At 44.1% G+C, this 10,152-nt stretch overlaps 1 protein-coding gene across 1 annotated transcript in view; it reads left to right on the plus strand.

Annotated features, from left to right (window-relative positions):
* The window catches only part of CIB2 (calcium and integrin binding family member 2), a 112,706-nt gene that overhangs the window by 20,702 nt on the left and 81,852 nt on the right, over positions 1 to 10,152 (plus strand). The window contains exon 2 of the mRNA XM_024200589.1: positions 7,176 to 7,210. Coding sequence (XP_024056357.1) covers positions 7,176 to 7,210 — 35 coding nt within the window. The remainder of the gene's footprint in view (positions 1 to 7,175; positions 7,211 to 10,152) is intronic.

Raw genomic sequence — 10,152 nt, forward strand, 5'->3', positions numbered from 1 at the left:
TTAATGGTGAAGGTGCATTAGTAGATAATGTGCACCTTTGGTTGTATGACATCTAACTTCTAAGGACATCAATGACCCTTCAACAGACATCTAATTAACTTTTATTTTTAAGGGCATTGGGACAGCTTGAATTGAACGTTAGGTCTACATAAAAGGAGGAGACATACTCTCAGTGGCTAAAGCATGTAACATTGTGCATTTCCTATTTGGAGAGCAGGATCTTGGTTCCAGAAACTTTCACACACAGAGAGCACCTCTAGTGGGTTGAAGGTAGTTCAGCCATCTGTATAACAGTGGGGATCAAAAAGGATTAAATATTTTGGCCGGGGTCATGGGGATAAACTCTTAAGGGCAAATCTTCAGTTTGTGCAAATTGTTATAACTTGGTTTACTATGGACATTCACACCAGCTGAGGATCTGGCCCCTGCTTGTATGAAAAATGCCATCGGAGCTTCAATACCCATGCAGCACAAACAGGTATGTGGTTGTTAAGGTCTGATCAGAAAGACCCACATACAGTAATGTACATGGTAGTAAATGTTCTATCTCTTGGAAAGATGGGGTGATTCTATTGGGATTTGAACTTCTAGTTTGAGGGAGGCTGGGTATTGCCAATCTAATACATAGACTACTAAACCCGTGTCTCTCCCAGCCCCATCCACCCTCCACTATGAAGGAGGTAATATAACGTGCTAGTTTACTACTTATTCTTTCTCATTATATAATTTTCTGTATGAATGAAATCGCCAGATGAAAATTAGATGATTCACCTCCACGTTTATCCCGGCCAAAAGTCTTTAATTAAATTGGAATTAAATTGCCAGAGTACCAGCCACTACAAAATTTAATAAAATTATTTACTGTATGCCAGGTGGGATCAGCCAATCTTCTCAAATGCAAGACACTTTTTAGACATTGGGCTGATATTTGAACATGTAGCCCCTGAAATGAGTTTATAGACAGTGTGTTATGTAAAGTGCCTATATAAAGGGATGATGCCTTTGTTACTAGAGAGAAGTTTGAACCAAAATCCAGGATGCAAACATCCATGAAGTTTCTACCAAAACTGCAGCTATCAACATGCCTAAACTTTGGGGTAGTTTTAATCTTATCCACACTTTGCAACTTGGCAAAGCCAGAGTCCGTAGTCAGGAGCCAGAGCCAGTGGTCAAAACCTGAGGTCAGAAAGTGCAGCAAGTAAGGTATTAGGCAAGGAAGGGCTCAAGGTAGGGACAGGACCAAGGCAAGACTAGGTACAAGGCAGGAGCAGCAGGAGCAAGGTAGCACAGGAGCAGGTACACTGGTGGGCATAAGTGTTGAGAAGGTAGCAAGCTGCTGCTCTTGCTGGCTTAAGAGCCACCCTGCTGGCCTCGGCAGCCATCAGGTTGTGTGGCTAATCAAACTGCTGCTGCAGGCCAGCTGTACTGATGAGGCTGCCTGGAGACTAGTCCTGCTGCAGGCCTTAATTCCTGATGGTTACATTGATGGCATTTTCATCCTCTGGACAGACAACCTAAACTCCTTCATACATTTCCATCATAACTTCAACAACCACCACCCCCATTAAAATTTCTCTAGAACATTCTCACATTAGCATCAACTTCCTGGACTCCACGATCAGCTTCAATAATGGAACCCTACAGACAACTATATACAAGAAACCCACAGATCACCACACCTACCTTCACAGATCCAGTAACCACCCTAAACACACCAAGAAATCTGTTCTCTACAGCCAGGCACTCAAGTACCACAGAATGTGCTCGACGAGAAGGTCTGGGATATACACCTTAATTCACTTAAAAACACCTTCACCCAACAAGGACACTCCATCAGAGAAGTAGGTCACCACATCATAGAACGGGCCTCGCAAATACCCTGAGAGAACCTGCTTCAATACAAAAATAAAACCCCCTCCAATCACACACCTCTTGTTGTCACCTGGAACCTATATGGGATATCATCAAACAATTACAACCCATACTTGATGGGGACCACATCCTAAAAGACATCTTTCCTGAACCCTCTCTTCTGGACTTCAAATAATCCCCCCAACCTGTCCAGGCTCATCTCTAGAAGCAAACTCCCCACAGACCAGGACCCATGAACTGAAACTGGCACCAGACCCTGCCAGAAGAACAGATGCAAAACCTGTAGCCATATCTCCACTGCTATGATGATACAATACCCCCCACAACACAACCTTTCAAGATCCATGAGTCTACCCATGCCTATCACAAAAGGTGGTGTGTAATAGGAAGAGGGCCTGAAACAGAAGCCCTTGTATCAGAGGCCTAGTATGAGGCCTGGGCTAAAGTAGTGGTCAAAGCTTTGCTAATATAAAGCAAAGTCAGTCATGACTAGAGGCAGGGCTTGCTCACAGGACCTGGCAAGAACAGGGCTGATATTGCAGAAACACCAGGGGTGGCACCAGCGCACCAAGCGCGTGCCTGGGGCGGCAAGCCACGGGGGGCGGCTTGCTGGTCGCTGTGAGGGCGGCAGTCAGGCGGTTTTGGCGGCAATTCAGCGGCGGGTACGCCGAAGGCGCGGGACCGGCGGACCTCCCGCAGGCATGCCGCCGAATCCACGCTACCAGCGGACCTCCCGCAGGCATGCCGCCGAAGGCTGCCTGACTGCCGTGCTTGGGGTGGCAAAATACATAGAGCCGCCCCTGAGAAACACACATTCCTAAGTAGTGCTAGGCACAAGAGTACACACACAAACACATTCCAGAAGGATGGTGGCACCTAGCCCCATCAGAGGGTGGCACCTAGCCCTGTCAGAGGAGCAGTACTTACGAACAAGGAATTGGTGTATAAAGAGGTATCACAGAGGGAGTTTCTTTGGCCAGCTGATGGGGGAATGGAAAGTCCAGCCATTCACTAAGCTGCGTCCATTGTCACGGGCATACATGTGCTAGTCCAGGGGTTGGCAACGTTTGGCACGTGGCTCGACAGGGTAAGCACCCTGGCGGGCCGGGCCAGTTTATTTACCTGCTGACGTGGCAGGTTCGGCCAATCGCGGCCCCCACTGGCCGCGGTTCACTGTCCTGGGCCAATGGGGGCGGCGGGAAGCCGCGGCCAGCACATCCCTCGCCCGTGCCGCTTCTGGGGAGCTAGGACTGTGCTTCGTTGACAATAAACCTGACCAAGTGCCTTCATACCTTAACAGATCTTGTGGTCATTGGACGGTTTGCTCAAGGTCTGCTGTGCCAGCTACTTGCACAGAACTGGAACGGCACACAGAGGGAACACACGCAGCCAAACAGCTAACAACATGGTGTACTTCTTCCAATGCACTAAATGCCCCAATAACAACTATGTGGGTGAAACAAGACAATCACTCTTGAATGAACTTACACAGAAAAATGATAAAAGACAAAAATATATCTTATCGCCTGTGGGTGAACACTTTTCACAAAGTGATCACTCTATATCTGACCTCTCAGTCCTCATCCTCAAAGGAAACCTGCACACCTTCAAAGGATGAGCCTGGGAGCTTAAATTTACAACTTTGCTAGATACTAAAAATCATGAACTGAACAGAGTCACTGGATTTATGGCTTCTTACAATAATCTGTAAACCACTTAACCCCCCTCCCCAGCCTTTTCCCCCCTTTCCCCTCTCCCATGACTGGTGAGATGTTAATGGGTCACTTCATCTTGAATGGTCCCTTGAAATATGTTAACTACTTATGCTAAACAATCTGTTCTACCTTGTATATAGCTGTGACACTCTGAGTACATTTCCCAAACCTGAAGAAGAGCTCTATGTAGCTCAAAAGCTTGTCTCTGTCACCAACAGAAGTTGGTCCAATAAAAGGTATTACCTCACCCACCTTGTCTCTCTATACCACTGTAAGACCCCATTGCTATTATAAAAATAATCATGTTCAGACTTGGCTGAGGGACATTGTCATGGCCCACCCTTGTTATAACATGGGATGTTTTTTTTCCTGGGTGCACTGTGGAAAGCCATGTAAAGGATGGGTTCTCAATCTGAGGATCAGCACCACCACCCCTGGATCGCCAGAGGGGAGACCTGAAATATTTTTCTTTTTAACCTGGGGTCACAGTTTGGCAAAGGTTGAGATTCACTGATAGAAAGGACCCAGGGGAATGGAGAGCCTATCTTAGGAAAGGAGACTAAAAGAGCTTGGCATGTTTATCCTAGCAAATTGAAGGCTGAGAGGGGATATGATTACTATCTATAAATACATTGGGGGAGAGGGGTAAATACCAGGGAGCGAGAAGAGATATGTAAGCTAAAGGACACTGATGGCACTAGAACAAATGGATATAAACTGGCCATGAATAAATTCAGGGTGCAAATTAAAAGAAGGTTTCTAATCATCGGAAGAGTGAGGTTCTGGAAGAGCTTCCCAACAGGAGTAGTGGGGGCAAACAACCTAGCTAGTTTTAAGACTGAACTTGATAAATTAGTGAGCAGGATTATGTGACAGGGTTGCCTGCAATAGCAGAGGACTCAACATGATGACCCTGGAAGTCGCTTCCAGTTCTATGTCCTATGTCACTGTGCTTTAGCCTAAGGCTCTAACAGGATTAAAACATGGCTCCATAACATGAGTAAACTGTGCTTTTTTTCTGTCCCCACACTCAAAAAGAAACTATGTTATAAAATAGCTGGGCCACCACTGTGTTTCCAAATCATCTTTAAATGTGTTTATTTCTGGAATCTAGAGCAGCTTAAGTCATTCTTAAAAGGTAATTTTGTCTTTTTCATCTTTGCATCCACTTGCACATAAATCCCCCATTAGCTCGCTAGTTAAATAACAGTTTCCATGGCTTTCCTGAGTCTATATAATTACAGGAAGATTGCTAGTGACAGCATTACATTTATTTGTCAAACTACACCAGCCGTTCGTTGGTAAATGAAGTGTCTTTAAACTATACCTTGACAGTAGGTGTTACATGTGCTGGAATTAATGAAGACTTAACCAGCTGGCTCTTATTTCACTTTGTGCAGTTCCAGACAATGTGACATCACTGTCAGCAGCTCACAAGGAGCCCTCCGATTGTGCCCCTGTAACACTATTCTGTTACACAATATGGGAAAGGAGGAGCAGCCTCTCCTACCACTTCGTATAGAGAGGAGCAAGACAACTTAATAATTGATGGGAGCAGGCGTGATCGCCTACCTGGAAACCTGAGACAACCTAGAGGATGCTGCTACAACCAACTATTGCCCTTCCTGGAAGGAACAGGCAGTTGGCCAAAATGATTCTCAGTGCAGGAATTAAATGATTTTTCTTCAGGGGTCTAAAGAGCAAGAGTATTTGCTTCCCCTACCTGCTCTAATCAGGACATCTAACGGGTCAAACATTATTACCTTGTCACTAACTGACTGTGGAAAATGCAATATATTTTACATTATTTACATTAAAAGGAAAATAATTAAGAGCCAAATCCTCGTGCCAGCCTGATAAGCTGGGCAAGTGCTGGGCACAGGAGTATGGTGGGGTGGAGCAGGAGGAATCCTCCTGCCAGGCCATGGAGCTGTGCTGCTGAGGCTCTGCTCCCTTCATGTGCCTCAGCCACAGACTGGAAGACCAGAGGATGCCCATTCCCTGTGTTTCCTCCCAAAACATTGCCCCTAGCCTCTTGTCCAGGAGAACCGTACCAATTATGCTACCAGGGAACCCTTCCTAGCTGTGGAGGCTGGGGCGAGATTTGCTCCAAGTGAATCACATTATAGGCCAGTCAGCCTAATTTTGATACCTGGAAAGATACTGGAATACATTAACAAAAAATAAATTGGTAAGCACCTAGAGTCAAATAGGGAACAGCTAGCATGGATTTATCAAGAACAAGTCATGCCAAACCAACCTAATATCCTCCTTTGACAAGGTTGCTGGCCTTGTGGATGAGGGGAAGCAGTAGATGTGATATATTTTGATTTTAGTAAGGCTTTTGACAGTCCCACTTGACATTCTCATAAGCAAACTAGGGAAACGTGGTCTTGATGAATTTACTATGAGTCTATGCTGGAGGAAGGCGCTGGAGTAACAGAGCTGGTGAAGAAGAATTTTCTCTTTATCCACAGAACTGCACACTGCAGTATGGGCAGTGGCAGGTTATGTTTCCCCACAGTGCCTGACAACATCGCTCATCCTTCACCTCGTGTTGGATCAGCAAGATGCTGAGCACTCTGGCCTCAATCCAGCAAAGCACTTGGGCATGTGCTTAGCAAGTGCATTGATAGATCAAGGCCAGAGTGCTCAGAACCTCACAGGACTGAATCCCTGGGGAGCTTGCTGATCTAGGTGTGAATTTTCCACGGTCCATTCACTTGTTGGCCATTACTGAGACCTCCACCAAGGGCATCAACTAGAAGCAATGATGATGATGGGCTTTTTGTGGTATGGTCAGAAGTGCCAATCCTCAGGGGGGAAAAAACCCATTTCTTATGAATGTTTGTAAACAGTGACTAAAAAAAGAAACAGACATGGCTGAACCAGACAGCCCTCAGAATCACCATGAGCTCTGGCTGCTGTGCTTGGTTGTAGTCAGCCAACTCTGCTTTGAAGTTTAGTAAATTATTTCCATCTATGCAATGGCTTGTCTCTCCAAATACCATTGGGAAAGTGGGTTAATTTGTAAGCTCATTGGAGCGGGACCATCTTTTTGTTCTGCGTTTGTACAGTGCCTAGGATAATGGAGTCCTGGTCCATCACTGGGGCTCTTAGGTGCTACCACAATATAAATAAGTATTAATAATAATTGTTTGCTATTTAGTTTGCTGTGTATATTTTGCAGTAAAAATTTAAAAGTTAAAAGACAGATTCCCCCAAGTCCATTTATTGCATGTTTTTGGCACAGAGATCTTCTTATTGGTCTTAGTCCCCTTTCTAGTCTGGTCATCTCACAATTCTGGGGCTAGCCTGAACAATGCCACACATAGCATGTATAGCAGACATGGTATGTTTTCTGATGTTTCAGTCCATCAATAAATAAAACCCTTCTGACAGTCGCGTCCTTAGTTTTAGGTCAGTTCACATTTCAGTTATTTTACAGCCTACATTTCCCAACACCTCATTGTGAACCTAAACCAGGCTATGCATAAGATTACCTTCTTTCCAGGAATGTAGAAGCCATTTTCTTGCAGTTGATAGCTGTATCTCTCTAGTACAGTAATGTGTTTTCTTTTTTAACAGGATTGTACCTTCTTCACTCGGAAAGAAATCCTTCGGTAAGCAGATCATACTTCATTCTTCCTTCATAATTTTTATGGAAAGGGCCACATTATGCTCTCCTCACTCATGTGAGGAAACTCAGTAAAGCCAATGGGACTATTCATGTGAGTAAATGAGCACAGGATTTGGTCCTAAAATGTACCTATAATATACAAATGTACGAACTCACCAATACCCTATTAGCTAGGGAATCAGTTCTGCTACTGTTCTTATTGTCATACTGTTACATTGGCAAGACAGGTGATAGCAAAAAACAACTCTTGTAGTACCATGGCAGGGAAACTCAGGGAAGTCATTCTTCTGTTGAATGCCTGCCAACTTGTACTGTCATCTAAAATAACTTTGTAATTGCTAAACCTGCTCAGTTTAACCACTAAGGGCCCCATCCTTTCTTGTTAATGAAAGTTGTGCTATAGACTTTAGCGTGAGCAGAACAGGTGGGCCTGAAATTGCAGTAACATTAAAATGTGTTGGCTTATGGACAGCTTAATTTTCTTGAAGATACTTGGGCCTAATCCCATCCTTCTGAAGCGGGCAAAAATCTCATTGACTTCAGTGGAGGTGTTTTGCCTGCATCAGTAGTGCAGGATTGAGCCATACTGCGATCATCTGTGAGAAATGGCAGGTAAAAGGTTTTTGTCTTTGCAAATGTTAGGAGCTGTGTTGAGTTCATGAATAAATGTGTTCTGTATGGAAAACATTCTTTGCCTTTGTCTTGTGTCTGTAAAACTCCATGAGTCAAATGTTCAATGAGTTCTGTCCACAAAAGACTAAATGGCTCCATGATGAGTACACACTTATTGGGAAAGTGGAGGTGTTTTAGCCAATAACTTGGATTATCTCTCTCTGTGCACAGAGGAAAGGATGCAGTCCTGCTCTGGGCTTCCTCAAAGCTACTGAGAGATGCATCCACTTATGCTGGGGCTGAATGTGTCCCAGGTCTCTACTGTCTGTAATTTATTATCTAAAATACTGCAGGGTTGTGGGAGAGCATTTCTGTGATGTGAATTGGCTAGATTGTGCTAGCTCTGAGCATGTGTGCAAGGGTGGGAGTGGATGCAAGGGCCAGACAAACCCAGTCCCTGAACACAAGGTGTGAAAAGCTGTTCCAAGCTAGCACCAAGACAGGCACTAACTTCTTCAAATGTAGCTGCAACAGGTGTAGCAGCTGCTACTCTCTCACCTTAGGCCCCCAGACATTGAACCTTTCTCAGGTGCATATTGTGATGGACTCGGTCACAGAGACCTCCTTGGGACTGTCACCGGATGTGCTGAAACTACCTCTGAACCCATTTTCCCTGCCAGGTTGGGACTCCAGAACCCTGTCTTGTTGAGCCAGACACTCTACTCCGCTGCAACACAGACCCAGGATCTGAACCATGCCCCCAAAGCTGCAGACTTTAACCAAAACTGCTCAGCAGGTTTCCTATCTACAGCACCCAGACACCCAGCTCCCAATGGGATCCAAACCCAAATAAATTTGCTTTACTCTGTATAAAGCTTATACAGGGTAAACTCATAAATTGTCCACCCTCTATAATACTGATAGAGAGATATGCACAGCTGTTTGCTCCCCCAGGTATTAATCACTTACTCTGGGTTAATTAATAAACAAAAGTGATTTTATTAAGTATAAAAAGTAGGATTTAAGTGGTTTCAAGTAATAACAGACAGAACAAAGTAAGTTACCAAGCAAAATAAAACAAAACACGCAAATCTAAGCCTAATACATTTAAGAAACTGAATACAGGTAAATCTCACCCTCAGAGATGTTCCAATAAACTTCTTTCACAGACTAGACTCCTTCTAAATCTGGGCCCAATCCTTGTTAGTTCCAGCTCAGGTGGTAACTAGGGGATTTCTCATGACTACAGCTCCCTTTGTTCTGTTCCACCCCCTTTTATATCTTTGGCACAAGGCGGGAATCCTTTGTCTCTCTCTGGGTTCCCATCCTTCCTTCTAAATGGAAAAGCACCAGGTTTAAGATGGATTCCAGTGTCATGTGACATGTTCACATGTCCTGTGAGACTTCATTACTCACTGGCTGGCACCCACATATACAGAAAGGCTTACAAGTAAACAGAGCCATTTACAACCAATTGTCCTGGTCGATGGGAGCCATCAAGATTCTAAACCACCATTAATGGCCCACACGTTGCATAATTACAATAGGATTTCAGAGTAATACTTCATATTTCTAGCTTCAGATACAAGAATGATACATTCATACAAATAGGATGAACACACTCAGTAGATTATAAGATTTGTAATGATACCTTACAGGAGACCTTTTGCATAAAGCATATTCCAGTTACATTATATTCACACTCATAAGCATATTTCCATGAACATATGGAGTGCAACGTAACACATGCCCCCAGAAGTTCCTGCTGGGATTAGGCAGCTCTGCACCATCCCACAGGTTGTGATTTGTTGTAGGCCTGGCTGTAACTTCTTTGAGAAAGCGTTCCTCCCCAGTTGTGTATCCCCAGGAACGATATGTTATCATTACAGCTGGAAAGACATGTCATTTCTGTGTTCAGTGTACCCTACAGAAAGCCATGCAGATAAAATAAAAATGAATGATAATTATATGTCCAGTCAAGGCTGCAGGACTCTCAGTTCTGCTGAAGAACAGCAACTTAGACAATAACAGAATTTGTCACAATTGGTACAGAGGAGTGAAGTGAGCACCAAACTAATGGACAAATTGTAATGTAACTTTTAGAAATTGTTCAGTGATATTCCTGGGAGTTTGCTATTGGGAGAAAGCATATAGCTTCCTGTGAAAATTCAGCCTATTTATGCAGACATGGCAGCAGTGTATTCATCAAGAGCTCTGTAAAAATCAACTGATGTTGCACTCCTATTGCACAGGTTAATTTGATTCTCATATGCACACACACACACACACTTTTATACACATCTCTAAAATGAA

This window comes from Terrapene carolina, unplaced genomic scaffold, assembly GCF_002925995.2.
Source record: "Terrapene carolina triunguis isolate 2854851 unplaced genomic scaffold, T_m_triunguis-2.0 Scaffold67, whole genome shotgun sequence".
NCBI classification, from domain to species: Eukaryota; Metazoa; Chordata; order Testudines; family Emydidae; genus Terrapene; species Terrapene triunguis.